Here is a 14,942-nt window from a genome sequence, read left to right on the forward strand (position 1 = left end):
TAATTTCTATTTTACACTGACCGATTATGTTGGTTGATGTAAGATTTTATGTTTGTGATTATGCAAATGAATTTGGGCGGAAACTTGAACCATAACTTCACTTCGGAAAAACAGCGCAATTTGCACCCAATTTCCAGATTGTGCCCAAAGTGGAAACTCTACCCCTACATATTTCACAATAGTGTGATTACACATAACCATAAAGTTGTCTTCTGTATCTTTGTGTACCTTCATTAATGTTTTATATCAAGGCACTAGTCTCTCTCAAAAGCTTGGGTCTTCAACTTGATAGGGTAGTTTTTTTTTTCTCCTCTGCCTGAGCAGTAATCTGGCCGAGCGGATTGCCCGCCTGTTACAGAACCCGCCTGATTTACATTCCATAAAATCAATTTATAAATATAAGAATAATCAAGGCTATTGATTTACAGTTTTCAAAGAAACCTAGGACCCCAGCTGTTCACAATATACATTAATGATCTGGACGAGGGAATTGGATGTAATATCTCCAAATTTGCAGACGACACAAAACTGGGTGGGAGGGTATGCTGTGAGGAGGATGTCATGAAACTCCAGTACGATTTGGACAGGTTGGGTGATTGGGCAGAAACATGGCAAATGCACTATAATGTGGATAAATGTGAGGTTATCCACTTTGGTGGCAAAAACAGGAAGGCAGATTATTATTTGAATGGCAATAGATTGGGAGCAGGGGAAGTGCAAAGAGACCTGGGTGTTCTTGTACACCAGTCGCTGAAGGTAAGCATGCAGGTGCAGCAGGCGGTTAAGAAGGCAAATGGTATGTTGGCCTTCGTAACAAGAGGGTTCAATTACAGGAACAAGGATGTCTTGCTGCAGCTGTACAGGGCCTTGGTGAGACCGCACCTTGAGTATTGTGTGCAGTTTTGGTCGCCTTATCTGAGGAAGGACATTCTTGCCATGGAAGGAGTGCAGCGAAGATTCACCAGGCTGATACCTGGGATGGCAGGAATGACGTATGAGGAGAGATTGTGTCGATTGGGCTTATACTCACTGGAGTTTAGAAGATTGAGAGGGGATCTCTTCGAAACCTATAAAATTCTGCCAGGCCTGGACAGACTAGATGCAGGAAGGATGTTCCCGATGGCTGGGAGTCCAGAACCAGGGGTCATAGTATAAGGGTATGGGGTAAGCCATTTAGGACTGAAATGAGGAGGAATTTCTTCACCCAGAGAGTGGTGAACCTGTGGAATTCTCTGCCACAGAGGGCAGTGGAGGCCAGTTCATTAAATATATTCAAGAAGGAGTTGGATATATTTCTTGAGGTTAAAGGGATTAAGGGATATGAGGAGAAAGCAGGGACAGGGTACTGAATTTGGATGATCAGCCATGATCTCATTGAATGGCGGAGCAGGCTCGAGGGGCCGAATGTCCTACTCCTGCTCCTATCTTCTGTGTTTCTATGAAAGATCATTGCATTCAATCCCCAAAACATTAGTAAATTAGTGGTGCATTATATGGTCACCACTATTGCTATAAACCACCATATCCTCTAATTGGGCATAAGCAATGCCACATGAAGTCTGCTGTTAATATAAAAATAGTGGATACACGGGAGTGATTTTGAGGCAGTGGTCTCAGGTGCAAATGTTGATTATAAACTGTCGAAGGCCTGGCCTTGTGATTTGATTGTTCTTTCAGTCACTGTTGGTTATCCATTATTCTCTACACGTTGTGCACAGCAGAGATAGTTGAGTGATCTGTATCCTATTTAGTGGACAAAAAGTTCTGAATTGTAAATTTTTTCTCGGCCTTGACTAGAGGGATAGGAGTCCATGATTTTTTCTTTTCTTTTTGGTGCCTGAGGCCTAGATTCCAATCATCTAGAAATACCTTGGTTCTCAGCTACTTGTTTCTGTAGTTGCCATAACAACAACAATAAGAGGCTTGATTCCAGTAGCACATGATTACAACAGTCCACATAAATAATATAGCAGTGTACTAAGGTGTTTTTGCTACTGTAAAAATAACTATTTTAATTCATGATGTTACAAAGTCTAATGACCTAGGTTCAGTCTGAAGGAGCAGCCAAGGAGGGGAACAGAGCAGTTTATTTGTTAGGGGTAGGGTTGCCAACTCTGATTGGAGGCATTTCTGGAAGTCTGACCACATGATGATCTGATCATGTGACATCTGATCACACCTTGGGCTCGGACTCAGTTTTTATAGAATGATACAAATGATAGCACGGGAGGAGCCCATTCGGTCTCTCCTGTAACCCCATTCTCCTTAGATCTTTTTATATTCCTCCTTTTCAAATATTTGCAGACTCCTTCTTTCGCCCCAATCCTCCCAGGAATCCTGTGTTTTACTGGGTACAATGGGAAGGAGAGGCAGCACCACCTCAAAATACCACTGAAAGAAAGATTTGCATTAATATAGCACCTTTCACGACCTCCGGACGTCCCAAAGTGCTTTACAGTCAATGAAATACTTTTGAAGTGTAATCACTGTTGTAATCTAGGAAATGCGTCAGCCTATTTGTGCACAGCAAGGTCCCACCAATAGCAATGTGATGATGACCAGATAATCTGTTTTAGTGATGCTGGTTGCCTACTGTTACCTACTCTGCTGTTGGGAGCACAGAAAAATAATCTCCTGTGAATGCAATATTACCGTTCCTTGCAGATTTATTTATTGTGATTTTTGTGAACCCTTTTTAGAAGTCAGACACAGACCGTGCCGTCACAGAAACAAACAAAAAAATTGACACAGATGTGGCTTTGCTTAAGACCATGTTGGAATCTCTTAAACTGGAAACAATGAGGTATCTTGCAGGTAGGATCATGAAACAGGGGCTGAATTTATGAAATAGAACTTTTGAAGATTACTATCTTCTTGTTTTACTTCTGGGAGAAGGAAGAGGAGGGGGATAGCGAACAATTGTTAACGGTGTTTCTGTTATAAAGTCACACATAACACAAAAGCTGTGTTTTGATGTAAATTACATCGTTTAATTGCAGTGTTTTGGCAAAGAGCCAGAAAGGGCTTGCCAAATATTTTCCAATACAGACAGTGCCCTTCAACTAGTTTTGTGAGTTTGACTACATTATTTGGCATACAGTGGTATAACCTTTGTGCAGCTCTCAAAGTATTTAACAAACTTAAATAGTAACAGTCTTCTGCGAGTTTGCTCTGTGAGTCAGAAAGACTGAATACTGTAGGGTTAAGAATGCACAAACTGTGTCCTCCGCTGTTCCCTCATTATGAATTCTGCTGATACCTCAGATAAATATTCCACAACTAATAAATTATGTTTAAAGTGATGTGAATTAAACTTAAAGCCAGCTGAACTTTTTAGGATATTGTACGGATTTTTAACAACATAACATCAGTTACAATATAAACTGATTTGATAGGCCTTCAACTGAAGTGGAATAGGCCATTATTGAAGTCAGCGTATTGTATTACATCTGTATATAATAATGAGTAATTGTGTGTCCTTGTTGGAGAATTTCATTGACCAACAATAATTGTGTTCTTTCCCATTGTTAGTGTTGCTTTTTGTGCATCTCGTGCCAATAGTGATCACATGACCTTTCAAATGTTGCTAGCAATCTGGATGCTGGTTGGTTAATTGATCTGTTTGATTGATAGAGTCGTGAACCAATGAGGATAGAGAGATGAAAACAGAAAATGCTGGAGATACTCAGCAGGTCAGGCAGCATCTGTGAAGAGAGAAACAGAGTTAACGTTTCAGGTCGATGACCTTTCGTCAGAACTGGAAAAAAGCAGGAAATGGAACAGATTTTTAAGCAAGTGCAGGGGCTGGGAAAGGGGGGAGGTGAGGAAAGAACAAAAGGGAAGGTCTGTGATAGGATTGAAGGCAGGAGAGGTTAAGGGACATTAAGAGATATTCAAGGCAAAAGGAGATGGTAATGGGACAGGTTAAGAAACAAAGGATGGCTCTAGATGAAGTGTAAATTGTGCTGGCAGAATGAAAGACAGCTGCCATGTGGGAGAGAAGAAAAGACACAAACAAAAGGTGTGGATAAAAAATATATATATGATAGGGGCCGAGGTTATGATCTGAAATTGTTGAACTCTATGTTGAGTCCAGAGGGCTGTAAAGTGCCTAATCGAAAGATGAGGTGCTGTTCCTCGAGCTTACGCTGAGTTCCCGTGGAACAATGCAAGAGGCCGAGGACAGTGAGGTCTGAGTGGGAGTGGTGCGAAGAATTAAAGTGACAGGCGCCCGGAAGCTCGGGGTCCCCCTTACGGACTGAACGGAGGTGTTCCGCAAAACGGTCACCCAATCTGCGTTTGGTCTCCCCAATGTAGAGGAGACCGCATCGTGAGCAGCGAATACAGTATACTAGATTGCAAGAAGTGCAAGTAAATCGCTGTTTCACTTGGAAAGGGTGTTTGGGACCCTGGACAGTGGGAAGGGGGGAGGTATAAGGGCATGTGTTGCATCTCCTGCGTTTGCACGGGAAGGTGCCGGGGGAAGGGGAAGGGGTGATAGAGGAGTGGACCAGGGTGTCGCGGAGGGAGCGGTCCCTTCGGAATGCTGAAAGGGGAGGGGAAGATGTGTTTGGTGGTGGGATCACGCTGGAGGTGGCGGAAATGGCGGAGGATGATCCATTGAATGTGGAGGCTGGTGGGGTGAAAGGTGAGGACAAGGGGAACTCTATCGTGGTTCCAGGAGGGAGGGGCAGGGGTGAGGGCAGAAGTACGGGAGATAGAACGGACACGGTCGAGGGCCGTGTCAACCACAGTAGAGGGGAATCCTCGGTTGAGGAAAAAGGAAGACATGTCGGAAGCACTGGTATAGAAGGTGGCATCGTCAGAGCAGATGCGGCGGAGACGGAGAAACTGGGAGAATGGAATAGAGTCCTTACAGGAAGCGGGGTGGGAGGAAGTGTAGTCCAGGTAGCTGTAGGAGTCAGTGGGTCTGTAGTGAATGTTTGTCAATAACCTATCCCCAGAGATGGAGACAGAGAAGTCGAGGAAGGGAAGGGAAAGGAAGGGAAGTTGGACCATGTGAAGGTGAGGGAAGGGTGGAAATTGGAAGCAAAGTGGATGAAATTATCGAGTTCAGGCGAGAGCAGGAAACGGCACCAATATAGTTATCAATGTACCGGAAAAAAAGTGAGGGAGGGGACCCGAGTAGGACTGGAACAAAGATTGTTCCACATATCCCACGAAAAGGCAGGCATAGCTAGGACCCATGTGGGTTCCCATAGCAACACCTTTGATTTGGAGGAAGTGAGTGGAGTCAAAGGAGAAGTTGTTCAATGTGAGAACAAGTTCAGCCAGGCAGAGGAGGGTGGTGGTGGATGGGGACTGGTTGAGCCTCTGTTGGGGGACGGAGGTGTAGAGGGATTGTACGTCCATAGTGAAAAGGAGGCGGTTATATCACCGCCGCCGCTCCTCACAGGTCTGCCGCTGCTGTGGGGCCTACCTGCTCCGGCGCCTCGCTCTTTATATCACCGCCGCCGCTCCTCACAGGTCCGCTGCCGCTGTGGGGCCTACCTGCTCCGCCGCCTCGCTCTTTATATCACTGCCGCCGCTCCTTACAGGTCCACCGCCACTGTGGGGCCTACCTGCTCTGCCTCGCTCTTTATATCACTGCCGCCGCTCCTCACAGGTCCGCTGCTGCTGTGGGGCCTGCCTGCTCCGCCGCCTCGCTCTTTATATCACTGCCGCCACTCCTCACAGGTCCGCTGCTGCTGTGGGGCCTACCTGCTCCACCGCCTCGCTCTTTATATCACCGCCACTGCTCCTCACCGGTCTGCCGCTGTGGCAGACCTGTGAGGGTTGGATCTGAGAGAATGGAGTGCTGCATTCACTTCTTCCCCTTCACTTTCCTCTGACCCCATCCCTTCTCCCAATCTCACCCCCTGCCACGTTTTCACTATCCCCTCTGACCTTCCCCTCTCTGACCCCGAACAATAAGACCTGAGCTTCATCTCCTTACGCCCCCACCTCAATGAATTTCGAGCTCGGCACAATGCTGAGCTCTTTTCCGCCGCCTTCGTCTCCATGCCCACTTCTTTGGCCAGGAGTCTTCCCCCTGCACGGCTGACCCTTTCTCCCGCTTTCAAAATTCCCGTTTTACCTGGACCACTCCCTCTGGCCTCTTAACCTCTCTAGATCTTTTCATAGCAAACTGCCGGCGTGACATCGGCCGTCTCCATTTCTCTGCGCCCCTCACTCACTTCAACCTACCTCCCTCTGAACTTGCAGCACTCCATTCTCTCAGATCCAACCACCCTGGACTACACTACCTCCCACCTCGCTTCCTATAAGAACTCTATTCCATTCTCCCAGTTTCTCCGTCTCCGCCGCATCTGCTCTGACGATGCCACCTTCTATACCAGTGGTTCCAACATGTCTTCCTTTTTCCTCAACCAAGGATTCCTCTCTACTGTGGTTGACACGGCCCTTGACCGTGTCCGTTCTATCTCCCTCACCCCTGCCCCTCCCTCCCGGAACCACGATAGAGTTCCTCACCTTTCACCCCACCAGCTTCCACATTCAACGGATCATCTTCCGCCATTTCCGCCACCTCCAGCGTGATCCCACCACCAAACACATCTTCCCCTCACTTCCCCTTTCAGCATTCCGAAGGGACCGCTCCCTCCGCAACACCCTGGTCCACTCCTCTATCACCCCCAACACCCCTTCCCCTTCGCCCAGCACCTTCCTGTGCAAGCGCAGGAGATGCAACACATGCCCTTATACCTTCCCACTGTCCAGGGCCCAAACACCACTTCCAGGTGAAACAACGATTTACTTGTACTTCTTGCAATTTAGTATACTGTATTCGCTGCTCACAATGTGGTCTCCTCTACATTGGGGAGACCAAACACAGATTAGGTGACCGCTTTGCGGAACACCTCCGTTCAGTCCGTAAGGGGGACCCCGAGCTTCCGGTCGCCTGTCACTTTAATTCACCGCCCCACTCCCACTCAGACCTCACTGTACTCGGGCTCTTGCATTGTTCCACTGAAACTCAGCGGAAGCTCGAGGAACAGCACCTCATCTTCCGATTAGGCACTTTACAGCCCTCTGGACTCAACACAGAGTTCAACAATTTCAGATCATAACCTCGGCCCCTATCGTATATATATTTTTTATCCACACCTTTTGTTTGTGTCTTTTCTTCTCTCCCACATGGCAGCTGTCTTTCATTCTGCCAGCACAATTCACACTTCATCTAGAGCCATCCTTTGTTGCTTAACCTGTCCCATTACCATCTCCTTTTGCCTTGAATATCTCTTAATGTCTCTTAACCTCTCCTGCCTTCTATCCTATCACAGACCTTCCCTTTTGTTCTTTCATCCCCCCCCCTCTACACTTGCTTAAAAATCTGTTCCATTTCCTGCTTTTTTCCAGTTCTGACGAAAGGTCATCGACCTGAAACGTTAACTCTGTTTCTCTCTTCAGATGCTGCCTGACCTGCTGAGTATCTCCAGCATTTTCTGTTTTTATTTCAGATTTCCAGCATCTGCAATATTTTCTGTTTGAGAATAGAGAGAGGTCATTTGGGGCAGAAATTCATTTGGCACAGAAATTCATTTGGCACTGGTCTGTGGCATAATTCATTAGTTTTGAGTGCTCTGATTGGTCTATGAGAAGAATGTGACTGAAAAATATTGTCTGTCATTGGTCCCTGGGGACGACCGCTCATTGGTCCCTGGGGATTGTAAAAATAAATTACATCATGAAGCAAATTCAGGGTTGCAACTAAAATTCCCTTAAAAATGTCAAGCAGATATTTTTTTTAATTCATTCCTGGGATGTGGGCGTCACTGGCAAGGCCAGCATTTATTACCCATCCCTAATTGCCCTTGAGAAGGTGGTGGTGAGCAGCCTTCTTGAACCGCTGCAGTTAGGGAGGGAGTTCCAGGATTTTGACCCAGCGACGATGAAGGAACGGCGACATACTTCCAAGTCAGGATGGTGTGTGACTTGGAGGTGAACTTGGAGGTGCTGGTGTTCCCATGCACCTGCTGCCCTTGTCCTTCTAGGTGACAAAGGTTGCGGCTTTGAGAGGTGCTGCCGAACAAGCCTTGGCGAGTTGCTGCAATGCATCTTGTAAATGGTACACACTGCAGCCACGGTACGCTGGTGGTGGACGGAGTGAATGTTTAAAGTGGTGGATGGGGTGCCAATCAAGGTATTCGGCGATGATCATGCCGTTGAATGTCAAGGGGCAGTGGTTAGACTCTCTTTTGTTGAAGATAGTCATTACCTGGCACTTGTGTGGCATGAATGTTATCAGTCCAAGCCTGAATGTCATCCAGGTCTTGCTGCATGTGGGCACGGACTACTTCATTATCTGAGGATATGCTGATGTGCAATCATCAGCGAACATCCCCACTTCAGACCTTATGATGGATGGAAGGTTATTGACGAAGCAGCTGAAGATGGTTGAGCCTAGGACATTGTCCTGAGGAACTCCTGCAGCGATGTCCTGGGGCTGAGCTGATTGGCCTCCAACAACCACAATGATCTACCTTTGTGCTAGGTATGACTCCAGCCAGTGGAGAGTTTTTCCCCTGATTCCCATTGACTTCAATTTTACTAGGGCTTCTTGATGCCACACATGGCTAAGTGCTGCCTTGATGTCAAGAACAGTCACTCTCACCTCACCTCTGGAATTCAGGTGTTTGTCCATTTTTGGACCAAGGCTGTAATGACGTCTAGAGCCGAGTGGTCCTGGTGGAACCCTAACTGAGCATCGGTGAGCTGGTTATTGGTAAGTACCGCTTGATAGCACTGTCGATGACACCTTCCATCACTTTGCTGATTATTGAGAGTAGACTGATGGGTGGTAATTGGCCGGATTGCATTTGTCCTGCTTTTTGTGGACAGGACATACCTGGGCAGTTTTCCACATTGTTGGGTAGATGCCAGTGTTGTAGCTGTACTGGAACAATTTGGCTAGGGGCGCTGCTAGTTTTGGAGCACAAGTCTTCAGCATGACAGCCGGGATGTTGTCAGGGCCCGTAGCCTTTGCTGTATCCAGTGCACTCAGCCATTTCTTGATATCACGTGGAGTGAATCAAATTGGCTGAAGACTGGCTTCAGTGATGGTGTGGACCTCAGGAGGAGGCCAAGATGTAACATCCACCGGCACTTCTGGTTGAAGATGGCTGCAAATGCTTCAGCCTTGTCCTTTGCACTCGCATGCTGAGCTCTGCCATCATTGAGAATGGGGACGTTCATGGAGCCTCCTCCTCCTGTTAGTTGTTTAATTATCCACCACCATTCACGACTGGATGTGGCAGGATTGCAGAGCTTTGATCTGATCCATTTGTTGTGGGATTGCTTAGCTCTGTCTGTAGCATGCTGCTTTTGCTGTTTAGCATGCATGCAGTCCTGTGTTGCAGTTTCCCCAGGTTGGCACCTCATTTTTAGGTACGCCTGGTGCTGCTCCTGGCATGCTCTTCTACACTCCTCGTTGAACCAGGGTTGGTCCCCTGGCTTGATGGTAATGGTAGAGTGAGGGATATGCCGGGCCATGAGGTTATAGATTGTGGTGGAATTCAATTCTGCTGCTGCTGATGGCCCACAGCGCCCTGTGGATGCCCAGTTTTGAGCTGCTAGATCTGTTTTTTTTTTTATTCGTTGATGGGATCAGGGCATCACTGGCAATGTCAGCATTTATTGCCCATCCCTAGTTGCCCTGAGAAGATGGTGGTGAGCCACCGCCTTGACCTGCTGCAGTCTGTGTAGTGATGGTACTCCCACAGTGCTGTTATGTAGGGAGTTCCAGGATTTTGACCCAGCGACGATGAAGGATCGGTGATATACTTCTAAGTCAGGATGGTGTGTGACTTGGAGGGGAACTTGGAGGTGGTGGTGTTCCCATGCGCCTGCTGCCCTTGTCCTTCTAGGTCGTAGAGGTCGCGGGTTTGGGAGGTGCTGCCAAAGAAGCCTTGGCGAGTTGCTGCAGTGCATCTTGTAGTTGGTACGCACTGCAGCCACGGTACACCGGTGGTGGAGGGAGTGAATGTTTAAGGTGGTGGATGGGGTTCCAATCAAGAAGGCTGCTTTGTCCTGGATGGTGTCGAGCTTCTTGAGTGTTGTTGGAGCTGCACTCATCCAGACAAGTGGAGAGTATTCCGTCACACTCCTTACTTGTGCCTTGTAGATGGTGGAAAGGCTTTGGGGAGTCAGGAGGTGAGACACTCGCCGCAGAATACCTAGCCTCTGACCTGCTCTTGTTGCCACAGTATTTATGGTCCAGTTAAGTTCTGGTTAATGGTGACCCCCCAGGATGTTGATACTGGGGGATTTGGCGATGGTAATGCCATTGAATGTCAAGGGGCGGTGGTTAGACTCTCGCTTGTTGGAGATAGTCATTGCCTGGCACTTCTGTGGCACGAATGTTACCTGCCACTTATCAGCCCAAGCAGACATGGACTGCTTCATTATCTGTGAAGTTGCGAATGGCGCTGAACACTGTGCAGTCATCAGCGAACATCCCCATTTCTGACCTTATGTTGGAGGGAAGGTCATTGATGAAGCAGCTGAAGATGGTTGGGCTTAGGACACTGCCCTGAGGAACTCCTGCAGCGATGTTCTGGGGCTGTGATGATTGACCTTCAATCACCACAACCATCTTCCTTTGTGCTAGGTATGACTCCAGCCAGTGGAGCGTTGTCCCCCTGATTCCCATTGACTTCAGTTATGAATCTATCCCACTTAGTACGGTGGTAGTGCCACACAACACGATGGAGGACGGGACTTCGTCTCCACAATGACTGTGTGGTGGTCACTGCTACCAATACTGTCATGGACAGGTGCATCTGCGACAGGTAGATTGGTGAGGACTAGGTCAAGTCATCTTTTCCCTCATATTGGTTCTCTCACCACCTGTCGCAGGCCTAGTCTAGCAGCTATGTCCTTCAGGACTTGGCCAGCTCGGTCAGTAGTGGTGCTACCGAGCCACTCTTGATGATGGACATTGAAGTCCCCCACCCAGAGTACATTCTGTGCCCTTGCTACTCTCAGTGCTTCTTCCAAGTGGTGTTCAATATGGAGGAGTACTGATTCATCAGCTGAGGGAGGGCAGTAGGTGGTAATCAGCAGGAGGTTTCTTTGCCCAAGCTTGACCTGAAGCCATGAGACTTCATGTGGTTCGGAGTCAATGTTGAGGACTCCCAGGGCCACTCCCTCCTAACAGTATACCACTGTGCCGCCACCCCTGTTGGGTTAGTCCTGCCGGTGGGACAGGACATAACCAGGGATGGTGGTGGAGGAGTCTGGGACATTGGCTGAAAGGTATGACTGTCAGGCTGTTGGTTGACTAATCTGTGGGACAACTCTCCCAATTTTGGCACAAGTCCCCCAGATGTTAGTGAGGAGGACTGGGCTGGGTATGCCTTTGTCATGTCCAAAGCCGGTGCCTAGGTCGATGCCTGGTCTTCCGTCCAGTTTTATTCTTACTGTTTTTCATAGCAGTTAGTTATAATTGAGTGACTTGCTAGGCCATTTCAGAGGACAGTTAAGAGTCAGCCACATTGCTGTGTGTCTGGAGTCACATATAGGCCAGACCAGGTTAGGATGGCAGATTTCCTTCCCTAAAGGACATTAGTGAACCAGATAGGTTTTTACGACAATCTGGTAGTTTCATGGTCACAATTACTGATACCAGCTTTTAATTCAAGATTTATTTACAGGAAACTTTCTGGTATCCGGCACGGACGGGACCGACGTGGTGCCGGTTCATCAACAATTCCGGATAACCGAACGCTATAGTAAAAGATATGGAGCTCGGAGCTCCGTATAAAGCAACAAACCCTGTTGCTTCTTCAAAACAATCGGCATAAGTTGCAAACGTCTCTGTAGCTTAGCAACAGCTTCAGCTACACCCTTGCACAGCAACAAATGGAGTAAAAAAAAGAATAAAAGTAATAAAAGTTATCTGAACCGACTCCTGAATTTTGCCGGTGGATAGAGCGTTCCGGTTATTTAGGGGCCAGTTAATCGAAAGTTTCCTGTAATTAACTACATTTAAATTCCCCAGCATGGGATTTGAACTCCCGTCTCTGGATCAGTAGTCCAGGCCAATGGATTACTAGTCCACTAACATAACCACTATGCTACCGTACCCCGTAAGTAAAATCTACATAAATTGAAAGGGGAGTGTTCACATTTCCTGTCAATTTATTATAAAATCTAATGGATATGAGGCTAGATGTTATGCTTCAGCTTAAAGTCAACATGTTGGGTCTTGCGTCTGCTAAACTTTTCCCAAGAGGCTAATTAACATAATTTTGGCAAGCTCCTGGTAGGGACTTCCACCTGCTCCAGGGAACCCATCTTTGGGGAGGCGAGGGGGTTGGGGGAGAGAGCGCGAGGAGAGAAGAAAAATGGGTCCTATGTGCTGATGCAGCAGCAGAGCAGAAAGTGTCCAAATATACGTGGTACCATAGCTATAGTAAACATTTTTTAAAATAAATTTGTCCATCAGCAGTAGCATTGGATCAATTGATCAGAACATAAAAATGTCAGGCAACAGAAAAGACCATTCAGCCCATTGAAGCTTATCCATTGGGTTCATCAACTGTCTCCTCATCGCAACTAATTGTTTTGTTAGATAATACTAATGTCTTTGTACTCCCTTACATAGTGATTATTGCAAACTTTGATCATTTTTGCTATCTGTTACAAATTTATTTTCCATAATTTCCATTTATGCCCTTTGGTCCTACTTTCTTGCTTTACTTTGAAGTAGTAACCTGGAGTTACTTTTTGTTAAACCACTGAATAATATATATCCTTCTGTGATGTCCCTCCCTGCCCTCCCTTCAATGCCACCTTTCTAGACTGTAAAGATTAAGCTTCTGTAACAGTTCCTCGTGGCTCATCCCTTTCAACCTGGGATCAGCCTTTTTTCTCCTTTCTATTCTATCATTCATGGTTAAAGTGAATTTATTATGAAGACCTTGGTAATCTTTGACCCTCACCTGCATGAATATTTACCTTATTCATTCAGTCAATATTTAACATTTTCAAATGTCATCATAAGCATTTGTTGCATGGAGTTAAAAGTAATCATTCAATTTGAGATAAAATTCCATCCATTTGCAATTCTTACTTAATGATCAGCATATGAATCTTTACTGGATTGTGAGGAATAGGATCTTTTACATTGCTAGCTGTTAATAAGGCAACCCTATCACTGAAATGGATCATTTTTATGGCACATGCAATATAGCATACGTGCAAATGGAAAAAGCATTTATTCATGTAGTAACCAGCACCAAATGGATGTTGCTTACAAAATGGGCCAAATATATCAGCAAATCAGGGTATCAGTTATACCCAGTTGGACTGTTAAATTGGTATGAAACTGGTATCTAATTAATACTAAATTGGTATCCCACACCTAGTTTGCTTTGTTTTTTATTGTGCTTAACAAGGTGAGCAATGTCGATGCTGGAAATTGGAACGTCTTCCAATTCAGACACCCATTGTCAGCTCAAGCACGCCAGGCCAGGTCCAGCACAGCCAGATGCACGGCAAAGTTCATCCATTCTGCCCCAACAATGTGCTTCAACTCCAATAGCAAAAATGTGGCATTTTTCCATTTCTATTTCCCACACCAACCTGAGTTGTTATTTGCTAATTAGCACTTGTTTTAAGGACAGTTTTGCACTGTAAGCCCATACTCAATATGACCTGGATTGAGACTGCCCACACTCAATTCATCTAAGATTTTTATAGCCAGCAAACAGGAGACTTTCATCGCAGGATTTGCACTCGGGTCCTCGAGGTGAAAGGCCAAGTACATAAACCACTACACTGGTGTCAGCTGTGGCTCAGTTAGTAGCACTCGGCTCTGAGCCAAAAAGTCCTGGGTTCGAGTCCCACTCCAGAGACTTGAGCACAAAAATCTAGGCTGACACTCCAGTGCAGTACTGAGGGAGTGCTGCACTGTCTAAGGTCTGCCCTCTCGGGTGGATGTAAACGATCTCATTGCACTATTTCGAAGAAGAGCAGCGGAGTTATCTCTGGTGTCCTGGCCAATATTTGTCCCTCAATCAACATCATTAAAAAAACAGGTCATTATCACATTGCTGTTTGTGGGAGCTTGCTATGCGCAAATTGGCTGCCGCGTTTCCTACATTATAAGAGTGACTACACTTCAAAATTACTTCATTGGCTGTAAAGTGCTTTGGGATGTCCGGTGGTTTAACTCGTACCATATCTCGTTCACCCCTGTGCTCGCTGACCTACATTGGCTCCCGGTGCATCAATGTCTCAATTTTAAAATTCTCATCCTTGTTTTCAAATCCCTCCCTGGCCTCACCCCTCCCTATCTATAAATGCAAGTCTGTCTTTCTTCCTTTCACGAAACCGGCTTTATGCCACAACCAATGGAGGGCAGATTTCAGCAAGTTCACCTTTGTCAGGGGTTATAATCAACGGATATGGGGATCGGGCGGGAAAGTGGAGTTGAGGTCAAAGATCAGCATGATCTTATTGAATGGCGGAGCAGGCTCGAGGGGCCCTGTGGCCTACTCCTGCTCTTATTTATTATGTTCTTATGTTAGTTGGCGGTTGAACTTGATCAGAATCTGCCAAAGTCAAATAGGCATTAAAACTGATTAGTTCTTAATTATTCTGAACTCTGCTGTGGTGTACATTATTCAATCATTAAAATAAACTTGCTTTAATATATATTTTTTAGTAGACCACGGAGCATATAATGCATTTTGCTTTTATTGGAAATAATGAGGTAAATTTTAAAATGTCTGTATTAGGTATGGCTCTTTTTGCATTTATCCCTGAGTTTCTCTATTTTCTCCCTCACCCAAAATCTCCTGGCTGGCCTCTCACCTTGCACCTCCAGAAACTTGAGCTCATCCAAAACTCTGCTTCCCATGTCCTAACTCACACCATATCCCGTTCACCTCTGTGCTCGCTGACTTACATTGGCTCCC

General features: G+C 46.3%; 1 protein-coding gene across 4 annotated transcripts in view; it reads left to right on the top strand.

The window, feature by feature from the left end:
- Positions 1-14,942, top strand: part of ccdc90b (coiled-coil domain containing 90B) — a 50,900-nt gene that overhangs the window by 32,378 nt on the left and 3,580 nt on the right. The window contains exons 7-8 of one of the 4 annotated variants that reach the window (XM_085998887.1): positions 2,700-2,814; positions 11,673-12,123. The exons of 1 other annotated variant lie outside the window; for it this stretch is intronic. In XM_085998887.1, the coding sequence (XP_085855013.1) occupies positions 2,700-2,814; positions 11,673-11,782 (225 nt within the window). In that variant the 3' untranslated portion in view covers positions 11,783-12,123. Of the gene's footprint in view, positions 1-2,699; positions 2,815-11,672; positions 12,124-14,942 lie in introns of those variants that run through there. 2 more of the 4 variants (XM_085998885.1, XM_085998886.1) reach the window with 2 other exon arrangements.

Source organism: Somniosus microcephalus, chromosome 10 (genome assembly GCF_052327205.1).
Source record: "Somniosus microcephalus isolate GS21.2 chromosome 10, FLI_Smic_1.0, whole genome shotgun sequence".
In the NCBI taxonomy this organism is placed as follows: domain Eukaryota; kingdom Metazoa; phylum Chordata; class Chondrichthyes; order Squaliformes; family Somniosidae; genus Somniosus; species Somniosus microcephalus.